At 50.1% G+C, this 13153-nt stretch overlaps 5 protein-coding genes across 5 annotated transcripts; 4 read left to right on the top strand and 1 right to left on the bottom strand.

Annotated features, from left to right (window-relative positions):
• Positions 1 to 368: 368 nt before the first annotated feature.
• CNBD2640 (hypothetical protein) lies at positions 369 to 6588 on the top strand (the record flags this gene model as incomplete). Its single annotated transcript, XM_770762.1, has 9 exons — positions 369 to 437; positions 528 to 646; positions 925 to 1726; positions 1775 to 4318; positions 4369 to 5920; positions 5977 to 6075; positions 6128 to 6245; positions 6307 to 6439; positions 6493 to 6588. The coding sequence occupies 9 exons, from the start codon at positions 369 to 371 to the stop codon at positions 6586 to 6588; spliced, it is 5532 nt and encodes a 1843-aa protein (XP_775855.1).
• Positions 6589 to 7054: 466 nt separating this feature from the next.
• CNBD2630 (hypothetical protein) lies at positions 7055 to 8371 on the top strand (the record flags this gene model as incomplete). Its single annotated transcript, XM_770761.1, has 5 exons — positions 7055 to 7171; positions 7286 to 7484; positions 7537 to 7626; positions 7691 to 7837; positions 7902 to 8371. The coding sequence occupies 5 exons, from the start codon at positions 7055 to 7057 to the stop codon at positions 8369 to 8371; spliced, it is 1023 nt and encodes a 340-aa protein (XP_775854.1).
• Positions 8372 to 8970: 599 nt separating this feature from the next.
• Positions 8971 to 9543, top strand: CNBD2620 (hypothetical protein; the record flags this gene model as incomplete). The annotated part of the gene is made up of 4 exons (XM_770760.1): positions 8971 to 8995; positions 9080 to 9158; positions 9236 to 9365; positions 9469 to 9543. 4 exons carry the CDS (start codon positions 8971 to 8973, stop codon positions 9541 to 9543), a joined length of 309 nt encoding a protein of 102 aa, XP_775853.1.
• Positions 9544 to 9824: 281 nt separating this feature from the next.
• On the bottom strand, positions 9825 to 10679 carry CNBD2610 (hypothetical protein; the record flags this gene model as incomplete). The annotated part of the gene is made up of 5 exons (XM_770759.1): positions 9825 to 9989; positions 10044 to 10097; positions 10148 to 10229; positions 10288 to 10418; positions 10473 to 10679. The coding sequence occupies 5 exons, from the start codon at positions 10677 to 10679 to the stop codon at positions 9825 to 9827; spliced, it is 639 nt and encodes a 212-aa protein (XP_775852.1).
• Positions 10680 to 10964: 285 nt separating this feature from the next.
• On the top strand, positions 10965 to 12584 carry CNBD2600 (hypothetical protein; the record flags this gene model as incomplete). The annotated part of the gene is made up of 5 exons (XM_770758.1): positions 10965 to 11351; positions 11401 to 11470; positions 11513 to 11948; positions 12007 to 12501; positions 12554 to 12584. The coding sequence occupies 5 exons, from the start codon at positions 10965 to 10967 to the stop codon at positions 12582 to 12584; spliced, it is 1419 nt and encodes a 472-aa protein (XP_775851.1).
• Between the last annotated feature and the right edge of the window lie 569 nt (positions 12585 to 13153).

Here is a 13153-nt window from a genome sequence, read left to right as displayed (position 1 = left end):
CCCTCCGCAGCGCTCATGGACTGTCGCCACTTCATGAGTGTCAAACATCGTTCATAGACTTCTCACCATATACCCACCACAGCTCTTCAGCAGGCCCACAAACTAGGGTCCTTCCGTACACAGTACACTTTCCCTTTTCCGCTCAATGGACGGCGCACAAGACTCCCGCTCACAGCCTCCACAATCCCACTCTGAACAATCCAGTAACCCGACCCATCCCAACTCGAATATTCGCAGGTCTTCTCGGCTCTCCATCAGTACTACGGCCGCCGAACTATCTTCAACTGCCAGTTCCAGAGGGAAGAAAAGAGTAACAATAGACGAAGCCTCCCTGCACTCAACTGATAGGAAGTGAGTTGTTTCTGATAATGCACAACCAAGTGCTCCCTTTGTATCCTGAATGGATCAAGGTGGGGCCTGTGAACGTCACCATTGCTGTTCGTCTTCGATACTTTTCATTCAAAGCTAGACGAAGCGAGGTGTCCTTTTTGAGAATTTTGTGATAATGGTACTGACTTGGGTCTTAGACAGCCACCACAACCTTCCAGCTCATCGATACCTGGCCCCGAAACCGATCGCAAAGGCAAAAGGCGCGTTACTCAGCTGTCATCCTCCGCGGAGACACCTCCAACGAAAAAGCCAAAGCGTTTTTCTGCATCATCTGCTGGGTCGACGTCGACTGCCACGAAAAGATACGAGTTACGAACCAAGCCTGAAGATCAAGTTTCCACTAGTGTAAAAGAGGAAGAGAAGAATAAAAATTTTAAGAACATGCCATCCAAATCAAAGTGAGTCTCGCTTAGATTATTGGACTGGAAGTTCGCGAATGACCATGGAGTAGCCCCAGGAAGGGAAGCGGTTTCGGAAATTCAAGTGAACGAGGAAAGAAAGGCGAGACATGTAAGTTTCGCTGCCTCATTATAGACCCATCACTCATCAAAGATCAGCTGCGCGGCATCTTGTCAGTGATGAGTACGACGACGAAGACGATTCTCTTTGGATTGACGAGCCGGAGGGCGATGTGACGGTAGCAGAGGAAAGTGATATGGCCGACGATTACGATCATGAAGAAGATGATGAGGACGATGAGGATGGAGATGGGGATGAAAATGGAGACAATGATGGTCCTGGCGGGGGCTTTGGCAATTCCGCCTATGATCGCCTTGCTCGTTTAGCGTCAGAAAGCGGAGTTAATCTTGACGATGCCACTGCGGCTTTGTTTGGGTCTGGTTTCCGTGCGTTCGGTGGCGTATCTTCCGGCCTGTCAAATCGCCTGCGGAGGCTGAAGAAAAAACTTCATTCCAAACGAATCGCCACTCGACTTGCAGCGCTGCGAGAATGCAGCGAGCTGCTTCTAGTGAGCAACGAGGACACTCTCGGCGGTACCTTCTCTCCCACATCTTTCGCCACCGAATTTGTTGCCATCTTGGACGGCAGACCCAATATTGAAGAGGGCGAAAGTGATGAGGAGGAGTCAGTGTATGATGATATGGACGAAGACGCTCAGCTAGCAGCGGCATTAGCTCTTAGCTCCGGTGACGCTCCTGGAACTGATGGTGAAGAAGATGAGATGGAATGTCAACTTGTGGCTTGTCGATGTCTGGCGCACTTGATGGAAGCCTTGCCTGGTTGCGGGCATGCCTTGGTCCAGATAGGAGCGGTGCCAATTCTTTGCTCCAAACTTACTGAAATATCATACATTGAACTGGCAGAGCAAACTCTTAGCGTGAGTATCATCAGAATATGACGTTGTTCAGTGCTGACTCTGTTGCAGACTTTGGAAAAAATCTCTGCAGAGTATCCCTCCGCAGTCGTCCGCGAGGGCGGCCTTGGTGCCCTGCTTAATTTCCTTCCCTTTTTCTCCACCAATGTACAGCGCACAGCTGTAACCGCAGCTGCCAATTGCTGTCGAAACATTTCCGGCGAACACTTTTCTAAAATCAAAGAAGTTTTCCCCATCTTGCGCGATACTCTTTCTTCTGGCGATCCTCGTCTTGTCGAGCAGGCCACACTTGCTATCGTTCGAACCACGGAATCCTACAGACATAATGCCGATCATCTGGAAGGTCTTCTCGATGTTCCCACCGTGTCAGCGATCAATGCTCTTCTGTTGCCTTCTGGCGGTTCTCCGCTTATAACTCCTTCCACCTATACCCACCTCTTAAAAGCTCTTACTACTTCTGCTCGTGGTTCTGCCAAAGTGTCAATTGCTTTGCTGGAGGCCGGAATGGTCAACTCGATCTATCAAATTCTCACTGGTGTTCTTCCTTCTTCTAGCGAAGAAGGTGAGCACGGCGATTCTTCAAATGCCCAAGGTCTGGCTGGAAGTATTACCGATATGGCAGTGCTCCAAAACCTTTCTCACCGACCGAAAGAACAAGTAGAGGAAGCGTTAGCGCTCATTTGCGAACTTTTGCCCCCTGTACCCAAGGACGGAGTCTTTGATGCCAAAGCCTATAGCGAAAAGAATCTGCAAAGGGTCAAAAAGGGCCGCAAGTCGGATAGTCCGTCGGATAGGCCGAGAAGGAGCAGTCGAGTGGCAGAAGCGTCCTCTAGCACTAACACTGCTGGACCCAGTACTCCAGTTGCCCTCAATAAAGACTCATCCGATCGTAGCCCGAGCGATCTAATCTCTGCACTGCAAGCCAATCGCGAGGCTGCTGCTCAAAGAGCTCGCAAAGACGCTGAAACCCAGATGCAATTGCGCTGCGACCTCTGCCAGAGTAACACCGAGCTCATTGGGCAATTTATCAAGACAGTCTTACCAGTGCTGGTTGATGTCTATGCGGCTTCCGTGGTATTAAGAGTACGAACCAAGGTACTTGTCGGTTTGGTGAAGGCAGTGTCGTTTGCCCCAGAGGAGCAACTGAACGTAACACTCAAGTATGTTCCGATGGCCAGTTTCCTCTGTGCTATCATCTCTTCCAAGGACAATGATGCTTTTGTCCTTCACGCTTTGCAAATTGTTGAGCTACTTGTGACCAAGCTCCCTGATATATATCAGGTATCGTTCTTGCGAGAAGGTGTGGTGTATGAAATTGAAGCCCTAGCCAATTCAGAAACGAAAAAAGAAAAGGCTGCAAAGGAGGCTACCAAGAACAAGGCTGGCGAGGTCGATAATGCGGATTCCAGGCCTGCTACGCCGTCCAATCCTCCTGGCGCTTCTGAAATCCCCGGCGATCTCAGATCACTTCTGACTCTTTCCGGTGTCAGCAATCAAATCCTTTTCGGTCAAACCTCTGGTCAATCGACTCCTAGGAAGTCCAGCTCCCACCTAGACCCCCATGATGCCAATATCATTCGTGCTCGTATGCTTATGGCCAAGAAGATCTTTGACACCGGTGGCGACAACCAGAAAGCGGCCTCCAAGGTACTGGCAAATATCAGTGACTTGGTGAAGAGGCTTTGTGAGCCAGGAGCATCTGAAGCAGATTTGAGAGAGGCCCTGAGAGAAACAGCATCACAGTTTTCAAGTGTCGAACAAAGTCTGTCCAGCTTCGAGCTTCTTCAGAGTGGTTTAGTGGACGGTCTCCTTGATTTTGTGAAAATCCAGGGTCAAGTATCCCCCGCCGACAGGCAGGCAATGCTCTTTGATATATTCTCTGATAAGTCCTTTTCCAACCCGAATCCTTTGACGATTCTTGTGAAGCGTCTCCACGAAAGTCTCGGTCGATTGGAGAGTTTTGATGTGGAGACTGCTTTTGGAGGGGGTTCCGATCCTTCCCGCCCCTCAACCTCAAGTGTACATCGCACGATGCGGATTCGACTCGTGGCAGATGAGGGCGAAGATATTCCTAAAAACGTCAGTCAGTTAGTCATTACCATCCAGGCTATTGCTTCTATTAAAAGCGTCCATGACTATTTGAGGCCGCGCATTGCGGATGGGAATTTTGGCTCCGGATTTTCGCAAATGTTTGCGGCATACGCGGCAGGCAGGTCAGGTGGTGCCCCTGGGTCAAGCACATCGAGACTTCTCAACGCTCTTGCCGGCAACCCTGGCAGTGGTGCCTCACCCGGTTCTCATGCTGCTGCTCCGTCTGTCCCAGCACGAGCGAGCAGCAATGCTGAATCGGGCCCATCTGGTGGCAGATCGCCACAACGACGCCGCAGCGCCCGGCTTAATCCCCCTGGTGACGCTGAGTCTGCCGCCGATGAAGCACCAACGGCTGCAGCGAGGGTGACGTCTCCGTCCTCGTCTACCCTTCTTTCGCCTACTACATTGACCACTTCTGAGCGGAGGCCCATCCTGCCAGCTATGTCCATGGGAATGGATTTTGATGATGAAGAGGACTACTCGGAGGATGAGTACGACGCCCCTGTGAGTTATGACCATGCATATTCGATATATTCAGAGCTAATTTGGTGCAGGTGATCGATCAAGTCATGGAGGAAGATCTTGCTGCTACAGGACCCAGCGAAAGTGTTGTTAATATGGACGTTACTGCCGACGGGTCTCGTGTTGAGGCCAAGACACCTCAAGGCACTCGCATCGCCACTCCGCAACAGAATATTCCAGTCACTGGGCCATCCACTGCTACCTTCAGCCGCATTGCTCCATCGCGATCTAGTTCTTACGCTGGAGCTTTGAAAACGGAGCCTACTGATTGGCACCTCGAATTTTTCCTTAATGGTGAAAAGCTTGATATCCATGACACCATCTACGGAGCAATCTACAAGCATAAACATGCTACTGGTCTCAGCGGCGTGAATGACTTTGTAACAACCCCAGTCATCAAATTTAGGAAAGTTGAAGGTCCACTTCCAACAAAGGAAACTGTTGCTGAGCGTTCATCGACAACTGCCTCGAGTCCCCTTCCATCGACATTCGAGCCATCCGTATCTTCGACTTCGAAGATTTTACATCTTTTACGGGTCGTACACGATTTGTCCATTGATGGACGCGATAACTTAGGTGACGTGAAAGGCTCCTTGGACGAGAATCTGTTTGTGAACAACAAATTAACTGCAAAGTTGACGAGACAGCTCGAAGAGATTCTCATCATCGCCAGCAACTGTCTTCCTACATGGGCTATCGATTTGCCGAAGCACTTCTCCTTCCTGTTCCCTTTTGACACGCGCTATAACTTCTTACAGCTTACCTCATTTGGCTTCCCTCGTCTTCTTCTCAAAGTTCAACAGTCGAGCCGATCGCGGGATGACATGCCAAATATCGCCAATCTTCTTCGTCGTAAGGTGCGAATTTCAAGAACACAGCTCTTAGAATCTTGTGCCAAGGTTATGGAGATGTACGCCACGTTTCCTGGAACCCTTGAAGTGGAGTACTTTGACGAGATAGGGACTGGTCTTGGTCCTACCCTAGAGTTTTATGCTCTTGCTTCCAAAGAATTCGCCAGGAGGAATCTTCACGTGTGGAGAGATGAAGATCCTAGCATTGCGGGCAACTATGTTCACCATCCTCACGGCCTTTTCCCCTCTCCTCTTCCTCGTGCTTCGGCTGAACTCGTGGCATCTCGTCTCAAGTGGTTCAAGACGCTCGGTCAATTTATCGGTCGCTCCATGCTTGATAGCAGGATAATCGACATCAGTTTTAACAAGGTTTTCTTGAAGCTGTTGCTAGACAAACCCATCAAGAAGAGTCTGTCGACCCTAAGGGCGGTTGATCCCTCGCTTGCCCGATCGTTAGAGAGGCTGCAAGGGTATTACTGTGTCAGGAAGGAGATTGAAGCGCTTCCTATTCCTGCTTCCTCCCGACGGACAAAACTGGCTGCGTTGACCGTTGGCGACGCGAAGCTTGCAGACCTTGCGCTCGATTTCACTCTTCCTGGTTATGATATCGAGCTCAAGCCCGGTGGTGCGCATATTGAGGTGGACGACAGCAATCTAGGTGAATATCTGGAAAAGGTACTGGATTGGACTTTAGGGTCCGGTGTGGCCGAACAAGTGAAAGCATTCCAAGATGGTAGGTCAAAATCATTGTCTGCTTCTGTTTTGTGTACTGAAAAACGGTGATTGCAGGCTTCTCATCTATCTTCCCCATAAAGAGCATCAAGATATTTTCACTTGATGAGCTTTATCTCTTATTTGGCAACGCCGATGAAGATTGGTCCCGCGAGAGTGAGCCCTTCAGACTTATATCTGTCTCAACACCACGCTGACGTTATAAAAGCACTCGAGGTGGCCATCAAGGCTGACCATGGGTACAACCAAGATAGTCGGGCTGTGCAGAATTTGATCGAGGTCATGTCCTCGTATAATAAAGAGCAACGACGGCAATTTCTCCAATTGTAAGTTGCCGTTTAGTTGTCACGCGGAGACACGAAATTATTTTCTGACGCTCGATTACAGCATGACTGGTGCACCCAAATTACCCATCGGCGGTTTTAGAGGTCTCACTCCGCCGTTCACTGTGGTTCGAAAACCTCACGAGCCTCCCTACAAGGCCGATGATTATCTTCCTAGCGTAATGACCTGTGCTCTGGTGAGTTAAAAAAGTCCTTTTGCTATGGTGGGGAGGTGCTAATCCGGTTTCAGTACCTGAAAATGCCGGATTACTCTAGCAAAGAGGTCCTGGCTGCTCAATTTGAACGAGCAATGAGGGATGGCAGGGGATCTTTCCTACTATCATAGAAAACTCACAGCAAATTTCATATTCATATCATTTCACTGCCATAGCATTACAGCAATTCATCACTTGTTGCGCTCTCGACGATCGATCATTGGGGCGTGGCCTTCTTTCCATTTTCTATTTTCCGCCTGCAAAACTTCTCCTTCTGTATCGTAGAATCTCCCGTATCTGATGTATTGAGTCTGAGATATTAATAAGGAAGAAGGAAGAAATTTGTAATTAAGCGATAACAATGGATGGCGTGCCATTTTGCAGCCGGTTCCGAGATAGCCGGAGGGCCGAACACCGTAGCGTACCGACCGGGTTCGGTCGGGCGCACGGCGGGGCGCGGGGGGCGTGGTGGTTGAGGACCGACTTGTGGGATTGCTCATACACGATCACTCACTACTGTACGGGTGCTGCATATACTCGCTTATCGCCCCAATACTGTACTGCTGCATCCACAGCTCCATTTTACACCGAACCATAATGAGACTTCCATCTATCGCAAACCCCTATCTCAGGACAGCAAGGAGTTTTACAACCTCAGCTCACCTCAGAGTTCCCCTGCTGCTCACCCCAAAACAGTTTAATGATCTTCCCAAGGTGAGCATCCGTCCCCAGACTGTGACTTCTTTTCTGCATTAGCTGCATTCCTGGTGGATTCGAGGGTCCAACGATGCTCATTCTGCTGACGCCGTGCCCGCATTCACTTATCAGCAAACTACTCTGCCCCTCGACGCCACATGGCATATGCCCAATTCTCCTCGCTCGGCGTTGGCTGAGTATCTCAACGGCCCACGCATTCCCAATGCTCGGCGTTTTGACCTGGATGAGGTAGCCGAACTGTCAGTCGGCAAGAACCCTTTGAGCTTGACTCATATGCTGCCCAGTGCTGAGAGATTCAAGAAGGAACTTGGTAAGCATCGCATTTCGTTGTTTCAGCCACTATGTCTCTGACAGGCCCAAAGAGAAGCTTGGAATTCACAAGGATACACACGTCGTTGTGTACGACACCATTGGTATCTTCTCATCTCCTAGAGCATTGTATACGTTCAAAGGTACGACCGTATCATATATATATATATACTTGTGCGACGCAGAGTGAGAGCTAACAGCAAACAGCTTTCGGCCATGACAAAGTCTCGGTACTTGATGGAGGACTTCCTAGGTGGATTGAGGAAGGTAATGAAGTTGAGATGGGCGAAGCGGGCGAAGTCGGGTCGAGCGAGTACCCCAAAGTCCAAGGTCCTAAGAAAGATTGGGTTCGATGTGCGTTTGTGTTTGTGGCCCATCTTCTTCCCATTCTGTCACTAACCTGCCTATGCCTTTTTAGCCTACGAAGAGATCGTATCCAACAGCCAGAAGCCCCTTTCGGACCCCACTGCAGAAATCGTGCTCGATCACCGGCCTGCCGCGCGCTTCCTGGGTATCAACCCGGAGCCTCGACCCAATCTCCCTTCAGGCCATATCCCCAACTCTCGTTCTCTCCCATTTACCCATTATCTCGTTCCTGCCACTGACAAAAAGCCCTTCTCGAACTACAAACCGGTTCCCGAGCTGAAACAGGTCCTTGTGGACGGTGTAGGAGGCGAGGCAATGTGGGATGATATTGAGCGCAGAGACAAACCTCTTGTATTTAGCTGTGGGAGCGGTATGACAGCTGCAATCGGATGGCTGGCCAACGAGCTTATCAGAGAAACGGAAGGAAAGGCACCCAAGTCAGCTTTGTATGATGAGTCGTGGACTGGCTATGCCTTGAGAGAGGATAGCAAGATTGCTAGGAACGGGCATTTTAAGCCATGACCCCAAACGATGCTTGGAAAATACATGGTAAACGTGTAAACATAGCGAATGATTGTCGAGTTGACAGGGAAAGAATGCGAACTGTATAATCACATGAACGGTGGAATAATGATAGGAATTAGTTGTTATTATTGCCAGTAAGTAGAAGTATAGATAACATTTGGCCTTATGAATTGTTGAGTAATAGATTCTTCTCTTCCAGCAGCCAGTAGTCAGAATAATGAGTATTGTGATGAATGAAATGAAGCCGATAAATAGAGAGATACTCTGTTGTACGATGGATAATTGACGAATATAAGTTAAATAGTGACGCTTGATGATGCTGTAGTTGTTAATAACTATCATCACGTTATTAATATTTTTGCCGGCGGAATCAAAAGCTACTTTCGAAGTTTGATATACGCACTAATTAAACTTGACCGGCGTGAAGACGTCTTTCACCGCTCCTCCCACCACCGACCACGGCTCGATCCATAACATCGAACGCCATCTTACTCTGAAAACTTTGGGTCTTCTCCACCGCCAGTTCAGTTACCGCATATAACACTCAAGACAATTCAGCAGGGGGGTACCATTTTCATTAAAACTACAAAGCTGCAATGAGTTTTCTTTTCGGAGGCAACAGTATGTTCTTTACATACTTGTGATTTTCGGGAGACTCCATAGCTCCGCCGAATCTTCTTGAAAACTGATCATTAAAACCAAAAGACCGATCTGTCGAGGGCTCTGTCGACCCCGCCAAAATAGAAATGGCCGTCGCTGAGCTCGATATGATCACAGATGTCTTGTACGTTCCTTTTCCCCCATTGGAGCTGCCTTCATGTTAGGTGATCTGGATACTAACTAGGAATATCGGCACCGTAGCAACCGTCTTGTCAATTCATGTCACACTAAATGTATCTCTTCAACACCGCTCAACCACCGATACGCTGAAGGGGATCTTTTGAAGGGCGAAAGTGTGTGCATCGACCGCTGCACTGCGAAATTTTTTGAGGTAAGTCTCTCTACCAAGTGACAAGGTGAAAGCCGATTATCCTTTTTCAAGTACTGCCTTCGATAATATAGGGAAAAGTCTTGCTGACAAACGCATTTTCTAGGTAAACAAAAAGGTTGGAGAGAGGATGTCTGCTATGGGCAGTGCGGCGCAGGCCACTGGAAGTTTCGGGAGGTAAGGAGAGACGGGGACTTGCACGTATGAATGGCAATATATCTCATGACTGCATTTCTATAACACGTATGAGGTTCGAGGCGTGCTCAGTCACCAGATGGCACTTTGGCTTACGCGCGGAGCCGAATTGGAGCCGAGTTTGGAGGTCTCCCCACATGTGAACTCTAGCCAACACAGACACGGAGGATTGGGCCCAAGTCATTGTGGGCTTCACGGTGGAGCGAGCGACGATGTGGAGTGTGAATCCCAGTTCGCAATGATATGGCGGCAGACCCCGCCAGTCTTCTAGACAATTGATTGAGTTCTGCCATTCGTGTCTGCGAGTAACCCTGCTCCTCCACTGGCTGATGCCAATGCCTCTACTTGTTGCGGGTCAGCTTCATCGCAAGCCAGCCACCATGAAGGCCGATATTGGGGGGCTGGCAGGTTTATCAAATCTGAATCGAATAACTGTTCGGATATGTCAGCCTCTAAAACCGCACCGCAAAAGTGACCAAGACATACCTCTATATACTGTTCATCGACGTAGCGGTGCTTGCTTCCGGCATGAGCACGGTACTGTAGGATAAATTAGCGTCGTGGCGATTTGAGCATATCTAACGACCTACCTCCATGAGAGCACTAGCAAAGTTCCACCCTTGCATCATTCTCAGCGCTCCTACAAGACAACCAGTTTGATGCACCCCCAGCCTTTTAATTGTAGCGATGCATTAGAGATTGGTGTCATTGGGAAAAATGCGAAACTTACGGATCGATGAGTAGGACGGGATGCGCTCTTGTATCCAAGATGTACGCCTCGAGAGCGGTTTTGATTATTTCATATCTGACAGGTCTCCAGTCCGTTCCCGGGCGGCGCCAATGGGTGAGTCCTAGATGGACCTACACCAACTGAAATCAGCCAGGCTTGCCGGTGCAAGAAGGAGGACGGCATACAAATGAAATACCTGTTGTACGGACGAATTGTAGAAGAGGCTTGATGGGATGTTCCGGGGTCAGGGAAATGATGGTTTTGAGATTGAGGCCGGCAAGGAAGGGCACTTGCGACGGAGTGGGACTGGCGGAGCGGTAGACGCCTGGCTCGACTATGGAGAAGAGGGCGGGGACCTGGACGAGGGGCTGGGGGGGGGGCTTGTTTGCCATGGCAGTCGGCGGCGTATGTATGTAGGTCGGGGTGACGAACTATATGGCGCCGCTCGACACCCACCGGGATCGGGAAGTGAGCGTGAACGGCGCGTTTTTCGAGGCGGGGCGGCGCCGGCCGGGCCCAGATCTTCAGCTGGCCGCGGCTGTGTTCCGCGTTCTTTGTTCGCGTGTTGTTTGTTCGCGCTCAGACCTCTTTTTCTCTCCTCCCTCTAGTCCCTCCTTTTCCGCTAATTACGCACCGTCCACCTCCAGCTGGCCCACACTCTTTACAGTCCCTCCGGCATGCACCTCAGCGCCCTCTCCCCCCTCCTCCTCGCCCTCGCCCTCGCCCACGCCGACGCCAACGCCCAATCCTTCGTCCCGGCACATCCTCGGAGACACCATGCCCGCGCCCTTGCAGTCGCAGACGCCAACCGCCCCCTCCTTCCTCGAGCGGGAGCCGTGGTAGACAATGGCACTCTCGCTTCCATCGCCGCAGATGAAGCCGCTGCTTCCTCCACCGCAGCGACATCAACGACAGCGATCCTCAGCAGTGTCAGCAGTGTCAGCAGTGTCAGCAGTGGCATCAGTGCCACATCGAGTAGCACCCTCGCCAGCTCAGCCATCAGTAGTGCATCGTCAAGTGAGACATCCAGCTCGACCATGACCACCAGTGCTGTGCAGAGTAGTGTGAGCATCAGAAAATATCACTAGGCGCCCTCTGCTCACATTTTTTTAGTCCTCGGCGGCGGTCTCCTCCACGACTTCGAGCGAGGAAATGGTACCTTCCACCACCTCTTCGGATATCGGTATGTCTATGCAAGATTGCAGCACCTGCTGACTGATTGTAGAGAGCTCGACTTCGATCTCGTCCACGGAGGTTATCCCGAGCACGACGTCGTCTACTACTTCTACTAGCTCGGTCGTTTCTTCCACCAGTACGATCATCTCACAGACGGATGTTACTTCTTCCTCTTCCTCTTCTTCTTCTCCAATCTCTTCCACCGCTGCTCACTCTACAGTGGTGCTGGTAACCACTGCCTCTCGCTCTGCAACTCAGTCCTCTACAGCATCGGCTACCTCTGAGGCGGACAACTCGTCTACCAGCTCATCTGGGCTCAGCAAATCGGCCCTCATTGCAATCATTGTCGTCGCTTCCGTTGTTGGTCTGGCGGCTATTGGATGGACAGCTTTCAGAAAGTGGAAGTTGAGACCGCGCAACAGGTTTGATTCAAAGATGATGCCCATTGATTTCTCGCCTCAAAACGACACCATGGATGACGACTTGTAAGTGTGACATCCATGCGGCATATGATCATCCTAATTTTTTTTCTTTTTTTTTCAGCTTTGAGAAAACACTTGAGCGAACGACTTCTCAGACTTCGGCGAACCGTCAACGCCAGGAACTCGTGGCTCAACTTGATGATGATCCTAACCGTGTCGCCGGTGTTCCTGAACATGATTTCACTGCTGGGGCGGGCGTTGGCGCTTACGGATATCACCACGATCAGTATGCTGGTGAGCAGTACGAGTATGACCAGTATAACGCTGGATACGACAATGCGTACGAGCATGCTTATCCGCCCCACCCATCTCATGCAATGCAGCACGGATACGAGTATGGTCAAGACGGTGTCCTTCAACAACCAGCTACCGCAGTAACCACTGACTCGGAAGGCTACGCGGAACTACAGAGAGGTCCTAGTATTGGAAGCGGGAGCGGACATGGGCATGGCCAAGTGCCAGTGATGAATGACGCCGGGGTGCACCCAGGGGAATTGCAGTTCCCTGTTGCCGATACGTATGGGCTTGGAAGACCTACCCATGGGGCCGATGGACCGTAAGTCTGATTTGGATGGAAGATTAATTAATGCTGATGGAATGGCTACTAGTTATGCCCAAGCTGCCAATTTCCGGTATTAGATTGTCGTTTCACCTTACGCTCGCTGGACGAGCAACAATTTGGACCTTACTTTCAGTGCTTGAATTGGAAAGGCTGCGGTGCTAATCTCGCCCACCAATTTGTGATCTGCACATAGAACTTTGCGCACTCGCCCCCTACACTTCCCTCCTTTTGTACCGTTGCGTATACCGTACCATCTCTTTTACATTATATCCCGTCTCCTTTTCCGATCGTGACCATTACCGTCTACAGTTTTATGCGTTTTAGGTGTAATCCAAACAAACGTATGTCTGGGTAGCTTGTATTCATGCATATAGAACAACTTATTCCTCCTCCCCCTGCAGTAGTGACAGAGCCACAGTTTGCCTGGTCTAGGTCCAAAGACGATTTAGCAGGCAGGAATGACTATTGCCCGCCAAAATATGTCGTTGTCGGGATAATAATTACATAATCTTGATTCTTTGTGTTTTTGGGCGCGTCGGCAGATTTAGGTTTGGTGTCGGTCCGACATTGTTTCCGGTATCCACCTGGGAGGTGGATACTGTGTCCTATTGTTCGGAGATGGATGTCAGCTGTCACTCACTGTACG

The sequence above is a fragment of the Cryptococcus neoformans genome, chromosome 4, assembly GCF_000149385.1.
Source record: "Cryptococcus neoformans var. neoformans B-3501A chromosome 4, whole genome shotgun sequence".
Taxonomy (NCBI): Eukaryota; Fungi; Basidiomycota; class Tremellomycetes; order Tremellales; family Cryptococcaceae; genus Cryptococcus; species Cryptococcus deneoformans.
This window is presented reverse-complemented; position numbering and strand designations above follow the sequence as displayed.